The sequence below is a fragment of the Mustelus asterias genome, chromosome 20 (assembly GCF_964213995.1).
Source record: "Mustelus asterias chromosome 20, sMusAst1.hap1.1, whole genome shotgun sequence".
NCBI classification, from domain to species: Eukaryota; Metazoa; Chordata; class Chondrichthyes; order Carcharhiniformes; family Triakidae; genus Mustelus; species Mustelus asterias.
In genome coordinates this window covers 3,118,357-3,139,875 of record NC_135820.1, presented here as the reverse complement: position 1 = coordinate 3,139,875, position 21,519 = coordinate 3,118,357, and the positions used below count along the sequence as shown (strand labels likewise).

Here is a 21,519-nt window from a genome sequence, read left to right as displayed (position 1 = left end):
GCTAAATTGCTCCTTAGTATCCAAAGATGTGCCGGTTAGGTGCATTGGCCATGCTAAATTGTCCCTTAATGTCCAAACCTGTGCAGATTAGGTGGATTGGCCATGCTAAATTGCCCATTAATGTCCAAAGATGTGCAGGTTAGGTGGATTGGCCATGCTAACTTGCCTCTTGGTGTCCAAAGATGTGTAAGTTAGGTGAATAGGCTATGCTAAATTGCCCCTTAGTGTCTAAAGGTGTGCAAGTTTGTGTGGAGTCTGCACGTTTTTCCGTGTCTGCATGGGTTTCCTCCAGGTGCTCCGGTTTCTTCCCACACTTCAAAGATGTGCAGGTTCAGTGGATTGGCTGTGGTAAACGTGCAGGGTTGTGGCGAGAGGGCTCGAGAGTGTGCCTTGGTGGAGTGTTCTTTCAGAGGTCCGGTGAGGACTCAGTAGGACGAATGGTCTCCTTCTACACTGTAGGGATTCTATGGATTCTATGAAGCTGGAGTCATTGTTAGCAGTTCTGAGCCTCACACCTTGGGAAGGATATATTGATCTTGGGGTGAGTGCAGAGTAGGTTTACCTGGATGATACCTGGATGCTAAGGGTTGAATTGAGAAGGGGACCTTCTAAACGAGATCCCCTGAAATTTAGAAAGTCAAGGAATGACTTGATCAAAGTGTTAATGTTATGAGGAAAAATAGAGGGAGAAATTAAAGATAGGGTGAAACTATCTCTACAGACTGAGAAGTTTAGAATGAGGGACAGAATTGAAACACAAGAGGGCATACCTTACAGGAGTGAAATTAGGAAGACTTCCATGCACAAAGGATGGTTGTAATTTGAAACCATCTTCTGTAAATAGCAATTGATGCTTGCTCAATTGTTAATTTAAAATCAGAGATTGATTGGTGCTTGTTTGAAGGGAGGTCGAGTGAGGTCACACATCAACCGCGGTCTCACGCAATGTTGGAACTGTTCCGATATCACAATGCTTTAACATCTCAACTTCAGAGAACGGTAGGAGTTTGGGAGAACATTCTAGCTCAACAACACCTGCTGACCCCTGGTGGCAGCCCGTATGCTTCTGCTGACCCCTGGTTGGTGACCCTGACTAATGTTCCTGTTGACCTCTGGTGGTGACCTTGAGTAAGGTTGCTACTGACCTCTGGTACTGACCCTGACTGAGGTCACTGCTGCTGACCCCTGGTGGTGACCTTGACTAAGGTCACTGCTGACCCCTTGGTGACCCTGATGGAGGTCACTGCTGACCTCTTGGTGACCTTGACTGAGGTCACTGCTGACCCCTTGGTGACCCTGACTGAGGTCACTGCTGACCCCTTGGTGACCCTGACTGAGGTCACTGCAGACCCCCTGGGTGATTCTGATTGAGGTCACTGGAGACCCCTGGTGGTGACCCTGACTGAGGGTCACTGCTGACCCCTTGGTGACCCTGTCTGAGGTCACTGCTGGCCCCTGGTGGTGACCCTGACAAAGGTCACAGCTGACCCCTGGTGGTGATCCTGACTGAGGTCACTGCTGACCCCTTGGTGACCCTGACTGAGGTCACTGCTGACCCCTTGGTGACCCTGACTGAGGTCACTGCTGACCCCTGGTGGTGACCCTGACTGAGATCACTGCTGACCCCTTGGTGACCCTGACTGAGGTCACTGCTGACCCCTTGGTGACCCTGACTGAGATCACTGCTGACCCCTTGGTGACCCTGACTGAGGTCACTGCTGACCCCTTGGTGACCCTGACTGAGGTCACTGCTGACCCCTTGGTGACCCTGACTGAGGTCACTGCTGACCCCTGGTGGAGACCCTGACTGAGATCACTGCTGACCCCTTGGTGACCCTGACTGAGGTTCCTGCCAAGGCTCTATTCTGTAGACATGTCTTGAAATCCGAGAGACTTAATGAAGCAGTTCAGGCTAAAGCTGGCACACTTTGTGTTGCTGGGAGGGAGATGCTATCCCCGGCTCGTTCTCTCTCTCCCTCCCCTTCTCACGTATCACCTCGACTGACAATCCCTCCCTCCCTCCCTCTGTGGTTGAACAATGGGCAAACTTCCTCGGAACTGTGAGCAATTGTTTGAGGTGAAAAGAAGCACACATCAGCTCCTGATAAACTGGTTTCTTGTTCCATGTAAGGGAAGGATTAAAATGTTTGCAACAATGATTACAAAAAGCAAATATGCAGGAAGAGAGAGAGGAGCCTGTAGAGAGATGGGGGAGGAAATAGGGGAGCAGGAAGAAGAGAGTTGGTGGGTGGGAGGACGGGGCGTGGGTGGGGGAGGGGGGAGGGTGGTTTCAGGACAAAGTTGACCTCATGGTTCTGAAAAGGAGAGAGGAGTTGGGGGTTGAGGGGAGATGAGGGTTCAGGAGAGAAAGAATGACTAGCTTTCAAACCCAAACTCCCAGTTATTGATCAAAAGACTAAAGCCACAAGACACCATGATACGAAGCAGAAGAATTCTTACGATTCAATAGTGCGGCTAGTTCAGTTGGTAGAGCATGAGACTCTTAATCTCATGGTCATGGGTTCAAGCCCCATATTGGGTGCCATCATTTTGGGCAGCACAGTGGTCAGCACTGCTGCCTCACAGAGCCAACTGGTGAGCTGGTACAACAACAACAATCTCTTCCTCAATGTCAACAAAACGAAGGAGATTGTCATCGACTTCAGGAAGTGTAGAAGGGAACATGCCACTGTCTACATCAATGGGGATGAAATAGAAATGGTCGAGAGCTTCACGTTTTTAGGTTTACAGATCACCAACAACCTATCCTGGTCCCCCCCAAAATGCTGACACTATAGTTAAGGAAGCCCACCAACGCCTCTACTTTCTCAGAAGACTAAGGAAATTTGACATGTCAGCAACGACTCTCACCAACGTTTACAGATGCTCCATAGAAAGTATTCTTCCTGGTTGTATCACACTTGCTGTGGCTCCTGCTCTGCCCAAAACCGCAAGAAACTGCAAAGAGTCGTGAATGAAGCCCAGTCCATCACACAAACCAGCCTCCCATCCATTGACTATGTCTACACTTCCCGCTGCCTCAGCACCCCGGACACACACTCTTCCACCTTCTTCCATCGGGAAAAGATACAAAAGTCTGAAATCACGTACCAACCGACTCAAGAACATGTTCTTCCCTGCTGCCATCAGACTTTTGAATGGACCTAACTTATATTAAGTTTGATCTTTCTCTACACCCTAGCTATAACTGTAACACTATATTCTGCACTATATTCTCCTTTCCTTCTCAATGAACGGTATGCTCTGTCTGTATAGAGCGCAATAAACAATACTTTTCACTGTATCCCAATAAATGTGACAATAATAAATCAAATCAAATCAAATCAATGACCCGGGTTCAATTCCCGGCTCGGGTCACTGTCTGTGCGGACTCTGCACGTTCTCCCCGTGTCTGCGTGGGTTTACTCCGGGTGCTCCAGTTTCCTCCCACTAGATGTGGCTTGACTCGGAAAAGGCTTCATCAACAGTCCCTCCTCAACCAACGGTAAAAGTTCACGTCCTCCTGCCAATTGGCTCAACTTCCCATCGGGGCAATCTATTGGGTGGCCTGCAGGAAATGCCCCCCCTCCTTAAGGCGCCAAGACACTCCAGTCACCAATCTCACTCCCAGAAAAAAATCCCTCAGTACTGACTCTCTGACAGTGCAGCACTCCCTCAGTACTGACCCTCTGACAGTGCAGCACTCCTTCAGCACTGACCCTCTGACAGTGCAGCACTCCCTCAATACTGACCCTCTGACAGTGTGGCACTCCCTCAGTACTGACCCTCTGACAGTGCAGCACTCCCTCAGTACTGACCCTCTGACAGTATGGCACTCCCTCAGTACTGACCCTCTGACAGTGCAGCACTCCCTCAGTACTGACCCTCTAACAGTGCAGCACTCCCTCAGTACTGACCCTCTGACAGTGCAGCACTCCCTCAGTACTGACCCTCTGACAGTGCAGCACTCCCTCAGTACTGAACCTTACTCAGTACCTCACTGGGAGTATTATTCTCAAATCACTGGACTGGATCTCAACCACACAACCATCTGACTGAGAGGTGAGACCCCTCCCACCTGAGCCAATTGAATGACATGAGAAAGTTTTGTTAAGACCCAGGCCAGAACCTCCAAGGTATTTTGTAAATATAGCCCAGACTCTCGGTTTGGCATTCGTGAGCATAAGATGTTTCACTCCAGGTATGATTCAAGGGTGCTTTTATCAAACAAAGTTTATTTGAGAACACAGTTAACATATAATAAGCAATAATAGCAAGAACCTTTACCAATTGCAAAAAAACAACAGATTATATCAATCTTAACAGCTAGCTACCTCTGATCTTCCAAGTCAAACAACACCGCATAAGCCTGCAGCTCTTTCAAGTCTTGGCACAAAAAATACAAGTTTGCTCACACGAAGCTGGGTTTTGCAGCTTTTTAACACCTGCTGCAATTTGTTCCTTTGAATGTTGGATTAAAACCCTGAAGCTTTCCGATCTGGAACTTTCAGCATGCCTGTGGAGAGACAAAGAGGCAAAAACACTGGGCTGAATTCTCCCAAAAAAATTCCGTGTGTCGAATTTGGGTAAAAACTGGATGAATTCACGCTGTTGTTTTCAGTGGGAGTTCAGAGAAGAATCTCCCTCACTCTGTACACTGCAGAGGCCACCAGAGTGAATATCATTAAAAATCAATAGTTGGAACGTAGCCCGTTGAAGAGGCTGAAATCAGCGCACTGAGGGGGCCATTGCGCACGTGCTGAACTCTTAGTGCCGAGATTGGCACATGCGCAGTGGCCCCACACTGCCGGCCTAAGGAGTGCCAGCCAGTTCAATCACTGCCCACCCCCACCGACCCTCGCAATGCCGGCTCTTGCTGGTCATCCACCCGGATCATTCCCGGGCCCAGCCCCCACCCCCCCACCTCCCGGCCCACCGCAATCTCCAGCCGCCCCTAGCGATACCCCCCTACCCCTACAGTCACCCCCCACAATCTCGTGCCCCCCCTCCCACAGTGCCAACCCCCAGCCCAGCAGGCTGACCCACGTCTGGTGGGAAGTGCCAAGGTGCCCCCGCGCATTGGCACTTTGCCCTTTGAACAGTGCCGGGGGCACAGGCTGGCACTGCCAGCATGCTAATGCCCAAGGGACACCTCTCTCCTGCCCTCTGGTGGGCCCCCCCTTGCCCCCCCCTCTTCATTCCAGTGGGGTCAGGCTGCTAGTTCCCCGTTAGTGGGGAGCTAGTCTAATCCCCGCTGGAGTGAACCACTCTGGTGGGGGGAGGGCCATACAACATAGGAGCAGAATTAGGCCATTCGGCCCATCGAGTCTGCTCCGCCATTCAATCATGGCTGATATTTTTCTCATCCCCATTCTCCTGCCTTTTCCCCATAACCCCGATCTCCTTATTAATCAAGAACCTATCTATCTCTGTCTTGAGAGGCTGGGTGGGGGCTGGGCCCGGGAATGGTCCGGGTGGGTGACCAGCAAGAGCCAGCATTGCGAGGGTCGGTGGGGGTGGGCAGTGATCGAGCGGGTGGCACGGTAGCAAGGTGGTTAGCACTGCTGCTTCACAGCTCCAGGGTCCCGGGTTCGATTCCCGGCTCGGGTCACTGTCTGTGTGGAGTTTGCACATTCTCCTCGTGTTTGCGTGGGTTTCCTCCGGGTGCTCCGGTTTCCTCCCACAGTCCAAAGATGTGCGGGTTAGGTTGATTGGCCAGGTTAAAATTGCCCCTGAGATGCGTAGGTTAGAGGGATTAGCGGGTAAATATGTGGGGGTAGGGCCTGGGTGGGATTGTGGTCGGTGCAGACTCGATGGGCCGAATGGCCTCCTTCTGCACTGTAGGGTTTCTATGATTCTTCTATGATTCTATGATAAAGACACTCAATGACCTTGCCTCCACAGCCGTCTGTGGCAAAGAGTTCCACAGATTCACCACTTTTTGGCTGAAGAAATTCTTCCTCATCTCTGTTTCAAAGGATCATCCCTTTAGCCTGAGGTTGTGCCCTCTGGTTCTAGTTTATCCTGTCAGTGTACACATCCTCTTCACGTCCACTCTATCCAGGCCTCGCAGTACCCTGTAAGTTTCAATAAGATCCCCCCTCATCCTTCTAAGCTCCAACGAGTACAGACTCAGAGTCCTCAATCATTCCTCATACGACAAGCTCTTCATTCCAGGGATCATTCCTGTGAAACTCCTCTGGACCCTTTCCAAGGTCAGCACATCCTTCCTTAGATATGGGGCCCAAAACTGCTCACAATACTTCAGTCCCGGGTCCGCTAGTCATATTTAAATGTCATGCAAAGCCATATTAAAACAACTTCTGTGTCTTCCCGCCAATTTCCAGCACAGAGCAGCTACCATTGGAAATCCTGCGCTGGGAGACGCAATCGCGGCGGGAACGCATGCGTGAATCCTGAATATCGCCCGCCACGAGATTCTCCTGGCCCGCTGCGCTAACACATTAGCACAGCAGGATGGGAGAATCACATCCACTGCCTTCTTCCCATTAGCTGCTAACAGCAACTCACAGACAGCAGAATTTTCAACTCCAGAGAGAGGGGGAAAAGAGTCAGCTACTGTTCACGTCCAAACAGCATCTGAGCAAAATGGAACTACAACCTTGGACTTCTCTGCGGGAAAAAGAGTCTGTTCCCAGGCATCACCTGACCTGTCAATCATGCGCAACCCAACAATTCCAAAAGGGCCACAAAACTCCAGGACCCTGCATTAGGCCAGATTAAAAATAAACAAACATGATGCCCATTATATTGCTTCAGAAACAATTCAAGGATCCCAGTCGCAGACAAAACGGTGCATGTAAAATCTTGCAAAGGAATTGCTTGAAAAATCTGCAAAGACATGATTAAAGTACATTTCTTAAAGGCACAGTATCGTCACAAGAAAGGCAAGTCCAGCACAGCTCAGAATACATTTCCCAAAGCCGGGAGCTAAAACAGACATGGCATCAGAATAATTAATGTCAGGGCAAGAAGGGGGCGAACAGAAGGGTTGTCATTATTCGCTACCCCATTGTTGGCATCTGCCATTATCTGTGCTGTGATGTTCGGGCTCCTATGATTGCACCCACTCCTATTGCAGCAATAGAAATCTCGCTGCGGCTGGAGCTGAAGAATTCGCACAGCGTCTGGGTTTTCGCAGAGGCTCTCGGAAGCACAGCCTTTAATGCTGTAATTCTGACGCAAATCTGCAAAAAAGAATAAGTCACGTCATTGTTCCAAAATTTTTAAAAGTTAAAGTTTATTTATTCGTCACAAGTCGGCTTGCATTAACACTGCAATGAAGTTACCGTGAAATTCCCCTGGTCGCCACACTCCAGCGCCTATTCAGGTCAATGCACCCGAACCAGCACGTCTTTGAGACTGTGGGAGGAAACCGGAGCACCCGGAGGAAACCCACGCAGACACGGGGAGAATGTGCAGACTCCACACAGACAGTGACCCAAGATGGGAATCGAACCTGGGTCCCTGGCACTGTGAGGCAGGAGTGCTAACCACTGTGCCACCGTACTGCCCAGCTGTCGCGCTGGGGTTATGCCGGTGTTCCTAGGGTAGGGGCCTGCCAAGCAGAGTGACTTCAGGGGGTGTCGTCCCTGCCTTCGGATGAACTGGGCCCAGCTGGTTCTGGGTTGACAGCACCTGGTCAAGGTCATACCCGGGGCTAGGAGCACCACTGCCTTGTGGGTGTCTCGGGTGGGACTAAGGCTAAGGGAGTGAACAAAAAAATTGGGAGTGCAACCCCGTAAGACGGTCACGCATCATTTTTGACATGTTCCAGCAGAGCTTGCGGCCAATTTGGTGCCAATCCTCGTGCTCTGAAGTCCTTCGGACCCCATCAGCAAGGCCTAGAGGCAGGAGTTAGGGGGATGGATGCTTGGGCAACCATATATCCCGCCAAGGCACGCCCCATGGAGAGGTCACTCCATAGTCTCCTCACAAAACAAGAACAGTTACTGGTTATACACCCAGCTCGGTTGGCGTAGAGGAAGGGTGCCATGGGCTGCCTTCAACTGCAGGGGAGGTTATTACGTCTCCTCGGACAACTACAGCGCGCCTCAAAGCTGGCATCCCTTGTGGAGGACATGGCCCGTCTACATCAACGGAGACTAAGTAGAAATGGTCGAGAGCTTCAAGTTTTTAGGTGTCCAGATCACCAACAACCTGTCCTGGTCCCCCCATGCCGACACTATAGTTAAGACAGGGTCATGTCCTGCACAAGGCTTCCTGAAGTCGATGACAATCTCCTTTGTTTGCTGACAGTGAGGGAGAGACTACTGTCATCACACCAGTTCACCAGGTTCTCTATCTCTTTCCTGTACTCTGTCTCATCATTGTTTGAAATCCGACCCACTACGGTGGCATCATCAGCAAACTTGAAAATGGTGTTGGAGGGAATGTGTGCCAATGGGTCACTGGTTGGCTTGGCAGCATCTTGCTCCCTCCTTGTGTTGCCCTCTTATGCCTTGCCACCAACACCTCTACTTTCTCAGAAGACTAAGGAGATTCAGTATATCTGCTATGACTCTCAACAATGTTCGCAGTTACACCGTAGAAAACAACCTTTCCGGACGTATCACAGCTTGGTCTGGCTCCTGCTCTGCCCAAGACCGCAAGGAACTACAAAGGGTCGTGAACAAAGCCCAGTCCATCACACAAACCAGCCTCCCATCCATTGACTCTGTCTACACTTCCAGCTGCCTTGGAAAAGCAGCCGGCATAATCAAGGACCCCACACACCCCGGACATTCTCTCTTCCACCGCCTTCCATCGGGAAAAAGATACTGTTCACAGAGAAGGAAAGGAGAGGGTGCAGAGTGTCATGTTACAGTCATAGCTAGGGTGGTGAGAAAGATCAACTAGGGAGGCCAAGAGATAGGGTGGTGTTCTGTTGGGGGCGATCATGACGTTACATTGGGATGTAATTAGCAGAGCAAAATCGAAGACTCACACATGACAGAGGAGTTGAAACACCTCGTCTGCAACCCTGCGCACTTCACCATTTCTGAGGAATCTTCACACGTCCCGGCCGTAGGTGTTGGACACACGTAACACTCGAGGCCGTTCAAGGTGGTGTTCGCTTTCTCTGACCAACACACAGAAAGGAAGATAACTCATCAGATTTGTTCATTATCAGACGGACTGTGTGATCGCACACCCCCATCCAGGGGAGAATATACAATGAAACACACCAATTCCTTGGCTCGGGACCCCCCCCGCCCCCCCAAAAAACAAGGCCGGGGCGAGAGCCCAAAATGAACGAGTCGAAAAATATCCCCTCCTGTTAATTCTCGGAACCAAATAGACTTTCTGGAATCTGACTTATCGGCCAGATTTTTTATACTTTTCCAATTCAATCAAATCAAATCCAATTCAGAGTCTCAACAAGTTGAGACATTTCAGATCCAGGCTGACAAGACAAGGCGAGCCAATCCCGTGAACTGACATTCCAGCCAATCCCACGAACTGACATTCCAGCCAATCCCGTGAGCTGACATTCCAGCCAATCCCGTGAGCTGACATTCCAGCCAATCCCACGAACTGACATTCCAGCCAATCCCGTGAGCTGACATTCCAGCCAATCCCGTGAGCTGACATTCCAGCCAATCCCGTGAGCTGACATTCCAGCCAATCCCGTGCAGTCACAACTAACTGATCTAATTTGACAAATGCAGCGGAACTATTCAGCCAATCACAGGCCGGCTTCTTCTGGCTGCTGATTGGCTCACTGTGGAGGCATCAGCCTGTGGTTGGCTGAATAGCTTCACGCATCACTTTAATGTTGTTTAAAAAAGCCACATTACACGGCAGGCATCTGAATCCAATTGAAGTTATTAACCCTTTCTTAATGCCCAAAAACACTAAATTAGGCTCTACCTTACTTCTCATAATCACAGTTAAAACTGCCGCTATTTCCTGCCACCACCATACCACTCCTCCCCTCCCCCAAGGCCAAAGGCAAGAGAATCCAGAAAGTGACCAATGCTTCTACACTTATGAAAACATTTCGAAGAGCGGACGTACGGGTGGCACGGTGGCACAGTGGTTAGCACTGCTGCCTCACAGCACCAGGGACCCGGGTTCGATTCAAGCCTTGGGTGACTGTGTGGAGTTTGCATGTTCTCCCTGTGTCTGCATGGGTTTCCTCCCACAGTCCAAAGATGTGCAGGTTAGGTGGATTGGCCATGCTAAATTGCCCCTTAGTGTCGAAAGATCTGTAGGTTAGGGGAATTAGCGGGGTAAACATGTGGCGTTGTGGGGATAGGGGCTGGTGGGATGCTCTGTTGGAGAGTTGGTGCAGAACTGAAGGGCCAAATGGCCTCCTTCTGCACTGCAGGGATTCTATGACTCCATACCATTCTGTTGCAAGATGCGGAGTTGCCAGCGTTGGACTGGGGTAGGCACAGTAAGTCGTCTCACAACACCAGGTTAAAGCCCTGATAAAGGGGCAGCACTCTGAAAGCTCATGCTACTAAATAAACCTGTTGGACTTTAACCTGGTGTTGTGAAACTACTTAGCATTCTGCTCCAAGACTCGGTTGTTCAGCCTAATGTCTCTGGACTTTTTATGATGTGGAGACGCCAACGTTGGACTGGGATAAACACAGTAAGACGTTTTTAATCAGCTCTCTAGCTTCTCCCAGTGGATCATTTTGTTTCAGGTTGGGATGCAGAGTGTATATATTATGATAGACAATTGTATGGCTGCTGTCTGGATGGACGAGAGGCGATTTTCCACTTTGTAATTGCTGGAGTGTGTTTTTCATCCCTTCCTGTCTCTGCAACCTCCTCCAGCTCTGCCCTACTGCAATTCTGACCCCCCAGCACGTCTTCGGGTTCCGTTGCCAATGTCCCCCTGGGCAGTCATGCCTTTTCTCTTCCTAGAGCACCGAGCTCTGAAACTCCCTCCCTAACCATTCCGCCCCACCTCTCTCCTTCTTAAAGGGCCCTCAGGTCCACCTTCTTCGACCAGAGGTTTTGGTCATCTCTCCTCTTGGCTCTTATTTATATGATGTCAATCTCTACGAAATTGCTTGGGATTCCTAACCCTCTGTCTTGGCCGCAGGATTACTAGGCCACAACTCCAAGACATCCACTTAAAGACTCATAAAAACATAGAAACCAGAAACACGCGTAGACCATCCGGCCTTTTGAGCCTGCTCCGCCATTCATTATGATCACAGCTGATCATCGAGTCCAATATCCTGATCCCCCCCTTCCCTCTTATATCCCTCGATCCCTTTAGCCCCAAGAGCTATATCTAATTTCTTCTTGAAATCACACAACGTTTTGGCCTCAACTACTTTGGTCAGATAGTGAATTCCACACATTCACCACCCTCTGGGTGAAGAAATTTCTCCTCACCTCAGTTCTAAAAGGTTTACCCCTTATCCTCAAACTATGTCCCCGAGGTCTGGACTCCCCCCACCATCGGGAACATTCTTTCTGAATCCACCCTGTCTAACCCTGTCAGAATTTTATTAGTTTCTATGAGATCCCCTCTCATTCTTCCAAACCTCAGTGAAGATAATCCTAACTGACTGAGTCTTTCCTCATGTGACAGACCTGCCATCCCAGGAATCAGCCTGGTAAACCTTCACTATACTCCCTCTATAGCAAGGACATCCTACCTCAGATAAGGACACCAAAACTGCACACAATACTCCAGGTGTGGCCTCACCAACGCCCGAGACAATTGCTGCAAAACATCCCAATCCCTATACTCAAATCCTCTCACTAAACTCAATAGGTCATTTTGTCTTCTTTGTATCCCCTAATGTCACTATGACTACAACTACACACCTTGTTGCACAACAAAAGTGGAAAATGCTGGAAAATCTCAGCAGGTCTGACAGCACCTGTGGAGGGAGAATAGAGCCAATGTTTTGAGTCTGGATGACTCTTCATCTGAACCTTGTTATACTTTGGGGGCAATTTTCCTGTCCTGTCCGCCACGGGAATCGTAGCAGGTGGGGAGTGGCCCATGCAAAGGTCCGTTGACCTCAGGCGGGATTTTCCAGTTTTGGGACAGGCGCAGCTGGAAAATCTTTATCTTTTGCACATTAATCATAGAATCATAGAAGCCTACAATGCAAAAGGGGGCCATTCGGCCCATCTGGTCTGCACCAACCACAATTCCACCCAGTCCCTATTTACCCTATGCATTTACCCTAGCTGGTCCCCCTGACACTAAGGGGCAATTTCGCACGGCCAATCCACCTAAGCCGCAGATCTTTGGAGTGTGGGAAGAAACCAGAGCACCCAGAGCAGACACGGGGAGAATTTGCAACTCCTCACAGACAGTGACCCAAGCCGGGATTCGAAGCTGGGACCCTGGCACTGTGAGTCAGCAGTGCTAACCACTGTGCCACCATGCTGTCTTCTTCGTTAAACCTTCTCCTGTATAGCTTGATGTCACACCTGCGATTATTTGGTTGTTGCAAAAATCAGATTGACAGCACTGTTCCATCATGTCCACTGACCAGCTTCTGCTATTGAAGGACAGATTTCCTGTACAGTTCCCACACCCGTTAATGAGGCTTTTTTGGAGTACTCCACCTGTGGATATAGAACCATGAATATTATTGAATATGAGGACTATGCAGACGGGTTCCTGCCCCTAACCTATTGAAGGCAGCTTGTTCATTTTGCTCCCATTGTTAAGCGTCAACCATATTATTGTGGCTCTGGAGTCACATGTAGGCCACACCAGGTGAGGACGGCAGATTTCCTTCCCCCAAGGACATTAGTGAACCAGATGGGTTGTTCCAACAATTGACAATGGTTTCATGGTCATCAGTAGATTCTTAATTCCAGATATTGTTTTATTGAATTCAAATTCCACCATCTGCCGTGGCGGGATTCGAACCCAGGTCCCCAGAACATTAGCTGAGTTTCTGGATTAATAGTCGAACGATAATACCACTAGGCCATCGCCTCTCCCTCATAGTCAACCTTAGTGCGTGAGTGCAGATCTCTGCACTCCTCCAATTCAATCTTCTTCAACACCGTCAAGTATGTTATCCATCCATCCATAATTCATCCCTCCATCTATATCTCAGTCCCCCTGTCTGTCTGACTCTGTCTGTCTGTCTGTCCACTGTTGTACCTTTGCAATCTTGCACTGAATTGAAGACATTATTTGGAGAATTCTCACCCAATGTCAGCGTGGCTGAGATAGTTCGACAGTTCAGGTTCTGAGCTGGATCACACACTTCCTGCTGCGTGCAATTTCCTGTCGGGTTGTCACAACTGTCAGAGTCAGTCACACATTTCAGAGTCGAGGCTGTAACAGAACAAAGAAGCATAAATCACCCATCGCTCTTTCAGTCCTATTGAATGGAGCTAATGTACAGACCTTATAATCGGGCACAATGTTCCTGAGCTTCTCAGAGGACAGTGGGGTAGGTGTGAGGCACAGTCAGTGTTGTAATAAAGGGAAATGAGGCCTGCAACTAACACACAGCAAGATCCCACAAGAGCAATGAGATCAATGACCGAATATGTTATTGAGAGATAAACATTAGCTCAGCAGTACAGGAAAGAGAGAGAATCTGGTGATGACAATAATCTCTCCCTCAATGTTAGTAAAACAAAGGAGATAGTCATCAACTTCAGGAAGCGTAGTGAAGGACATAACCCTGTCTACACCAGCGGGGATAAAGTGGACATGGTCGAGAGTTTCAAGTTTCTAAGTGTCCAGATCACCAACAACCTGTCCTGGTCCCCCCACGCCGACAATATAGTTAAGAAAGCCCACCAACGCCTCTACTTTCTCAGGAGGCGAAGGAAATTCGGTATGTCCACCACCAACGTTTCCAGATGCACCATAGAAAGTTGGAAATGTTGACAGGGAGTGCTGCTGCTGTGTGTGTGGAGGAAGCCGTGCTTCTGCCATTAGGAGCTTTGCTCAAGCCACCTTCTCCAAGTCATGGGTACAATAGTCACCATTTCCTTGGGCTGCAGTGTGGGTAGGAGTCAGATCAGGCAAAAAACAGGAAGGTGAGCCGTTTGGAAAGAGAGGAGAGGGAGAAGAGAAAAATGAAAAAGAACGGAGGGCATTCCAAAGTCTTTACAGCCAATGGAATCTTTTTTGAAGTGTTTCGATGTGGGAAACATGGCAGCCAATTATACAGCACAGCACAGGAACAAGCCCTTCGGCCCACCAAGCCTGCGCCGATCATGTTGTCATATCTAGACCAACCACTAATATCCCTCTCTTCCCCTCCACCCCCCCACTGTCTGTTCATGCATCTAACCAGATAAGTCTTAAATGTCACTAATGCAACTGTTCAACCCCCTCACTTGGCAGTGAATTCCAGCCCCACTCCCCTCTGTGTAAAAACCTTCCCCCGCACATCTCCACTGAACCTTTCCCCTCTCACCTTGAACTTGTGCCCCCTTGTAATTGTCATTTCTGCCCTGGGAAAAAGCTTCCAACTCTTCACCTTATCTGTGCCCCTCATAATTTTATAAACTTCTATCGGGTCGCCCCTCAGCCTCCGTCTTTCGAGGGACAACAATCCCAGTTTATTCAATCTCCCCTCATAGCTAATACCCTCCATACCAGGCAACATCCCAGTAAACATTTTCTGTACTCCCTCCAAATCCTCCATGTCCTTCTGGTAGAGTGGTGACCAGAATTGGACACAGTATTCCAAATGTGGCCTAACCAACTGTAACGTAATTTGCCAACTTTCATACTCGATGCCCCATCTGATGAAGGCAAGCAAGCCTCATGCTTTCTTCAACACCCTTTCCACCTGTGCTGCCATTTTTAAGGATCTGTGGAACTTCACACCCAGATCTCTGTGTGTCTACGCTCCTGATGGTTCTGCCATCTTTTATATCTCTCACCTGAATTGGATCTCCCAAAGTGCATCACCTTGTATTTGTCTGGGTTAAATTAAAGGCTGCTGTAGAATTTGGTATCATATTAGGAAGTGTATTCCAAACCTGAACCATTAGTAGCTTAAAAACAAGTTTCCTTCTGTCACCTCTGAACCAGCTTAAACCTAAGCCCTCTGGTCACCCACCCTGCTGCCATTGCAAAGTGATGTAGAGCGAGGTATAATTTCAAATATTGCTATGAGGGAGAGAATCTGGTGATCTGGTGCAATGACAATAACCTTTCCCTCAATGCCAACAAAATGGAGGAGAGAGTCATCGACTTCAGGAAGCGCAGTGAAGAACATGCCCCTTTCTGCAACAACGGGGACAAAGTAGAAATGGTCGAGAGCTTCACGTTTTTGGATGTCCAGATCACCAACAACCTGTCCTGGTCCCCCCATGCTGACACCATAGTTAAGAAAGCCCACCAACGCCTCTACTTTCTCAGAAGACGAAGGAAATTTGGCATGTCAGCTACAACTCTCACCAACTTTTACAGATACACCATAGAAAGCATCCTTTCTGGTTGCATCACAGCTTGGTATGGCTCCTGCTCTGCCCAAGGCCACAAGAAACTACAAAAGGTCATGAATGAAGCCCAGTCCATCACGCAAACCAGCCTCCCATCCATTGACTCTGTCTACACTTCCAGCTGCCTGGAAAAAGCAGCCAGCATAATCAAGAACCCCACGCACCCCAGACATACTCTCTCCCACCTTCTTCCATTGGGAAAAAGATACAAAAGTCTGAGGTCACTGACCACTGACTCACTGACCACTGACTCAAGAACAGCTTCTTCCCTGCTGCCGTCAGACTTTTGAATGGACCTACCTTATATTAAGTTGATCTTTCTCTACACCCGAGCTATGACTGTAACGCTACATTCTGCACTCTGTCCTTTCCTTCTCTATGAACGGTATTCTTTGTATATATAGCGTGCACGAAACAATACTTTTCACTGCAGACTAATACATGTGACAATAATAAATCAAATCATAAAGTCAGAAGCAACTCATTGTGGCTTCAAGTATTGATTCATTAAGGGTCTGACATATTGCTCTCCACGTCTACACTCCTCCCATCCACATCCTCGCACCCCCAACTCCTCCCATCCACATCCTCACACCCCCAACTCCTCCCATCCACATCCTCACACCCCCAACTCCTCCCATCCACATCCTCACACCCCCAACTCCTCCCATCCACATCCTCACACCCCCAACTCCTCCCATCCACATCCTCGCACCCCCAACTCCTCCCATCCACATCCTCACATCCCCAACTCCTCCCATCCACATCCTCACACCCCCAACTCCTCCCATCCACATCCTCACACCCCCATCTCCACCCATCCACATCCTCGCACCCCCAACTCCACCCATCCACATCCTCACACCCCCAACTCCGCCCATCCACATCCTCACACCCCCAACTCCTCCCATCCACATCCTCACACCCCCAACTCCTCCCATCCACATCCTCGCACCCCCAACTCCTCCCATCCACATCCTCGCACCCCCAACTCCTCCCATCCACATCCTCACACCCCCAACTCCTCCCATCCACATCCTCACACCCCCAACTCCTCCCATCCACATCCTCGCACCCCCAACTCCTCCCATCCACATCCTCGCACCCCCAACTCCTCCCATCCACATCCTCACACCCCCATTGGCTTGGCTTCCCGCACTGCCTCTCCATAGGCTCTTGCCTGATCATATTACCCTCAAAGGACCACCCCCTTAAAGGGGCCATGCTACTATAAATATGTTCAAAAATGTTTGTGCTTTCCATATTTGGATCTGTCTTTTCTCTCTCTCTCCAAGATATTTGTTCTTTTTCTCGTCTTTCATTGTTCTTTTCTCTTCTCTCATTTCCTCTCTTTTGTTTTCCCTGTGGTGAACCATCGTTAGTTCCCACCAGGTAGTGCTGAGCCAGGGTCTGGCCAGTACTATGAGTCTGTATATATGTTGCTGTTGGGGTTAGGGTTGGGCTGTTCTACATGTTACTGTTGGGGTTAGGGTTGGGCTGTTCTACCTGTATTATAGTTATTGTGGTACATCCCAGTCGGGCTCCGCCTCCTGGGAGAGGTATAAAGGTCACTGCTCTGTCTGGGACCCCTCAGTCTGGGATCGTGTATTATATATGGTAGCTCTATTGTAGTAGTCAATAAAAGCCTTTATTTCCTCGAGCATCTCTAGCCTCGTGAGTTATATCGCGCATCATTCCCATTCACACTTTCCTTCCCTATTCCCTTTGCCTCCCTTCCTCCTTCCTTTCTCTCTCTCCCTTCCCTTTCTCTCTCTCTCTTCTCTTTTCTCTCTCCCTATCACTCTCTCCCTTTCTCTCTTGCACTTTCTTTCTCTCTCGCTCTCCCATCCCTGTCTTTCTCTCTCTCTCCCTTTTCTTTTCTCTCTCTATCACTCTCTCCCTTTCTATCTCTCTCACTTTCTTTCACTCTCTCTCTCCCTTCCTTTTCTTTCCTTCTCTCTCTCTTTCTCTCCCTTTTTGCTCTCTCTCTCTCTCTCCCTTCCCTTTCTTTCTCTCTCTCCCTCTCCCTTCCCTTTCCTCTCTCTCTCCTTCTGCCTCTCCCTTCCCTCTCCCTTTTTTCCCTCTCTCTCTCCCCCTTCCCTTCTCTTTCTCTCTCACTCTCCCCCTTTCTCTCTCTCTGTCTAACTTTCTTTCTCTCTCCCTTCCCTTTCTTTCTCCCTCTCTCTCTTCAAGACATTTGTTCTTTTTCTCTTCTTTCATTGCTCCTTTTCCTTCTCTCTCTTCCTTTCTTTCATTTTCCCATTCACACTTTCCTTCCCTATTCCCTTTGCCTCCCTTCCTCCTTCCTTTCTCTCTCTCCCTTCCCTTTCTCTCTCTCTCTCTTCCCTTTCTTTCTCTCTCTCCCTTTCCTTTCCTCTCTCTCTCTCACTTCTCTTTTCTCTCTCTGATGCACGTTATCACACACAAGGCTTGATGCTCAGGAAATAAAGGCTTTTATTTGCTGTAACAAGGCAGCTACTAATTATATACACGATCCCAGACTAAGGGGTCCCAGACAGAGCAGAGACCTTTATACCTCTCCCAGGAGGCGGAGCCCGACTGGGATGTACCACAATAACTATAATACAAGGTGTAACAGCCCAACCCTAACCCCAACAGCAACAAGTAGAACAACCCATCACTAACCCCAACAGCAACATATATACATACTTGTAGTACTGGCCAGACCCTGGCTCAGTACTATCCAGTGGGAACCAACGATGGTTCACCACATTCACCCCTCCTTTGAAGACAAAGGCCAGCGGGGTACCAAAAAACAGAATAATTTGTCATCAGTCTATAAGTTCAGACGGTCAGGTGGACCGCACCGTCGTTGTGACCTCCTCAATACCGGCGATGACACCAGAGTAGGCACTTGCAGTGGCATTCTCCCCAAGGCGATGTCCAACTGTTCCTCCACAGACTCACGGGCCGGTTGACCCTGAGGTGATGGTAATCCAGGAAGTTCCAACACGCCCTGAAGTGGTGACCATCCTCTGGACTCAGGCAAGCTGTACACGGGAGTAAAAGGGTTAAGTAATGGTCCCGATGCTGCCCGCGCCGTGTCCGGAGGGGAAACAAGAGTTATGGGGTTTGTAACAGGGGGTATGGGAGCGACAGGGGTTTCCATGTCCCCTGCTGACGCCAGGTCTCGGATCGAGACCGTGTCCTCTCGCCCGTCAAGGGATGCCACATAGGCATACTGAGGGTTGGCGTGGAGGGGATGGACCTGTTCGACCAACGGGTCGGACTTGCGGGCCCTTACATGTCGCCGCAGGAGGACAGGTCCTGAGTACGTCAACCAAGACGGTAATGAGGTCCCAGAGGAAGACTTCCGAGGGAATGAAAACATCCTCTCATGGGGAGTAGCGTTGGTTGCCGTACACAGGAGTGAGCGTATGGAATGGAGCGCATCAGGGAGCACCTCTTGCCAACGGGAGACTGGAAGGCTTTTCGACTTCAACGCCAGTAAGACAGCCTTCCAGACTGTAGCATTCTCACGTTCCACCTGTCCGTTACCCCTAGGGTTGTAGCTCGTGGTTCTACTAGAGGCAATCCCGTATGAGAGCAGGTATTGCCTCAAGTCATCGCTCATGAACGACGAGCCCCTGTCGCTGTGAATGTAGCTGGGGTACCCGAACAGGGTAAAAAGATCACGGAATGCCTTGATAACCGTGGCAGCGGATGGATCAGAGCAGGGAATAACAAAAGGGAATCTAGAGTACTCGTCAATGATGTTGAGGAAGTACACATTCCGATCTGTTGAGGGAAGGGGGCCCTTAAAATCGACACTCAGTCTCTCGAAGGGACGAGTGGCCTTGACTAATTGTGCCCGGTCAGGTCGGTAAAAGTGCGGTTTGCATTCCGCGCATACCCGACAGCTTCTTGTCATGGACCTGATGTCCTCCACCGAGTAGGGCAAATTGCGGGCTTTTATAAAGTGGTAGAGTCGAGTGACCCCAGGATGGCATAGGTCATTATGGAGAGCCTGCAAACGGTCCTCCTGTATACTGGCGCATGTTCCACACGAGAGGGCATCCGAGGGCTCATTGAGTTTCCCTGGACGATACATGATGTCATAGTTATAGGTGGAGAGTTCAATTCTCCACCGCAAGATCTTGTCGTTCTTGATCTTGCCCCTCAGCGTGTTATTAAACATGAACGCCACGGACCACTGGTCCGTGATCAGGGTGAACCGTTTTCCCGCCAAGTAATGGCGCCAGTGCCTGACGGCCTCCACAATGGCCTGGGCCTCCTTTTCCACCGCTGAATGCCGAATTTCGGGGCCTTGGAGGGTGCGGGAAAAAAATGCGACGGGCCTGCCCGCCTGATTAAGTGTGGCGGCCAGGACGAAATCAGATGCATCGCTCTCCACCTGAAAGGGTATGGACTCATCAACAGCGTGCATCGTAGCTTTCGCGATGTCGGCTTTTAATTTATCAAAGGCCAATCGAGCCTCTGGTGTTAGGGGAAAAGTCGTGGACTTAATGAGCGGATGGGCTTTGTGCGCGTAATTGGGAACCCACTGTGCATAATAAGAGAAGCCTAAGCATCTCCTCAGTGCTTTTGCACTAGTGGGCAGGGGAAGTTCAGAAAGGGGGCGCATACGGTCTGGATCAGGGCCAATGACCCCGTTTTCCACCACGTATCCGAGGATGGCTAAACGGCGCGTATGAAACACACACTTCTCCCTGTTGTAGGTCAAGTTCAGGCGAGATGCAGTGCGAATGAAATTCAGGAGATTTGTGTCGTGGTCCTGCTGGTCATGGCCGCAGATGGTGACGTTATCCAGGTACGGGAAGGTAGCCCGCAGCCCGTTCTGGTCCACCATTCGGTCCATAGCACGCTGGAAGACCGAGACCCCATTCATGACACCAAAGGGAACCCTGAGAAAATGATACAAGCGACCATCCGCCTCAAAAGCCGTGTATTGTCGGTCCTCTGGGCGAATGGGGAGTTGGTGGTAGGCAGACTTGAGGTCTATGGTGGAGAACACCCGGTACTGCGCAATCTGATTGACCATGTCAGATATGCGCGGGAGGGGATACGCATCCAGCTGTGTGTATCTATTAATGGTCTGACTGTAGTCAATGACCATCCGGGGTTTGTTCCCACTCTTGACCACCATGACCTGCGCTCTCCACGGACTAGCGCTAGGTTGTATGATCCTTTCCTTGAGGAGCCGCTGAACTTCAGATCGAATGAAGATCCGATCCTCAGCGCTGTAACGCCTACTCTTAGTCGCAATGGGCTTGCAGCCTGGCACAAGATTCTGGAACAGGGAGGGTGTGGTGATCTTCAGCGTCGAGAGGCTACAGGCGGGGCGCGTTGGGCAACTTGGAGGCTGCTGTTCTCCCACTGAAAGTGAAGGGAGTGGCCCACCATACTGTAGGGTTACACTCCTCAGGTGGACCATGAAGTTTAGTCCGAGAAGTATTGGCGCGCAAAGGTGCGGCAACACCAGGAGCTTGAAACGCTCGTAAACTGTGCCTTGCACCGTTAAAGTTACCACGCAACTCCCTAGCACGGTGACGGACCGGGACCTTGATGCCATAGAAATTGTCTGTTTGACAGGTTGAATCTGGAATCCACACCGCTTCACAGCGTCTGGGTGGATAAAACTCTCAGTGCACCCGCTGTCAAACAGACAATAAATCAAGTGGTCGTTTACCTGAATGTCCATCATAGACCTGTCAAGTCTATGAGGCTTGGCCTGGTCCAGGATGATCGACGCCACCGTTGGTTCATGAGCGCCACTGCAGGCAGCTGAAATCGACGAGGATGACCCCTGCTGGTCGATCGCGGTCGTTGCCGACCAATTTGGCCGCTCCCATAGGTCGCACGTGGGTAATGGCGCCAAACTCAGCGACCCCTGGTGGTCACACATCTCCGACTCCGTCGACCGTAATGGCGTCGTCCTGGCCTCACACGTGGACGAAACCCTCGATGATTTCGACGACGAAGAACCGGGCTCTGAGGAATCGCAGGCCGCACTGCCGTTCCGAGAAGCAGATTTAGATCGGCACACTTTCGAATAGTGCCCCTTCTTACCGCAGGCGGAGCACAACACAGCTTTAGCGG

At 50.0% G+C, this 21,519-nt stretch overlaps 1 protein-coding gene and 1 non-coding gene across 6 annotated transcripts in view; one reads left to right on the top strand and one right to left on the bottom strand.

The window, feature by feature from the left end:
• LOC144508377 (urokinase plasminogen activator surface receptor-like) overlaps positions 1-21,519 on the bottom strand; it is a 75,492-nt gene that overhangs the window by 29,833 nt on the left and 24,140 nt on the right. For 2 of the 5 annotated variants that reach the window (XM_078236241.1, XM_078236244.1), the window contains 4 exons: positions 13,175-13,303; positions 12,379-12,576; positions 8,969-9,103; positions 6,151-7,208 (listed from right to left, as the gene is read on the bottom strand). The exons of 2 other annotated variants lie outside the window; for them this stretch is intronic. In XM_078236241.1, coding sequence (XP_078092367.1) covers positions 6,952-7,208; positions 8,969-9,103; positions 12,379-12,576; positions 13,175-13,303 — 719 coding nt within the window. In that variant the 3' untranslated portion in view covers positions 6,151-6,951. Of the gene's footprint in view, positions 1-6,150; positions 7,209-8,968; positions 9,104-12,378; positions 12,577-13,174; positions 13,304-21,519 lie in introns of those variants that run through there. One more of the 5 variants, XM_078236242.1, reaches the window with a different exon arrangement.
• Positions 2,470-2,542, top strand: trnak-cuu (transfer RNA lysine (anticodon CUU)). Its single transcript has one exon. It is a non-coding gene; the product is annotated as a tRNA-Lys (tRNA).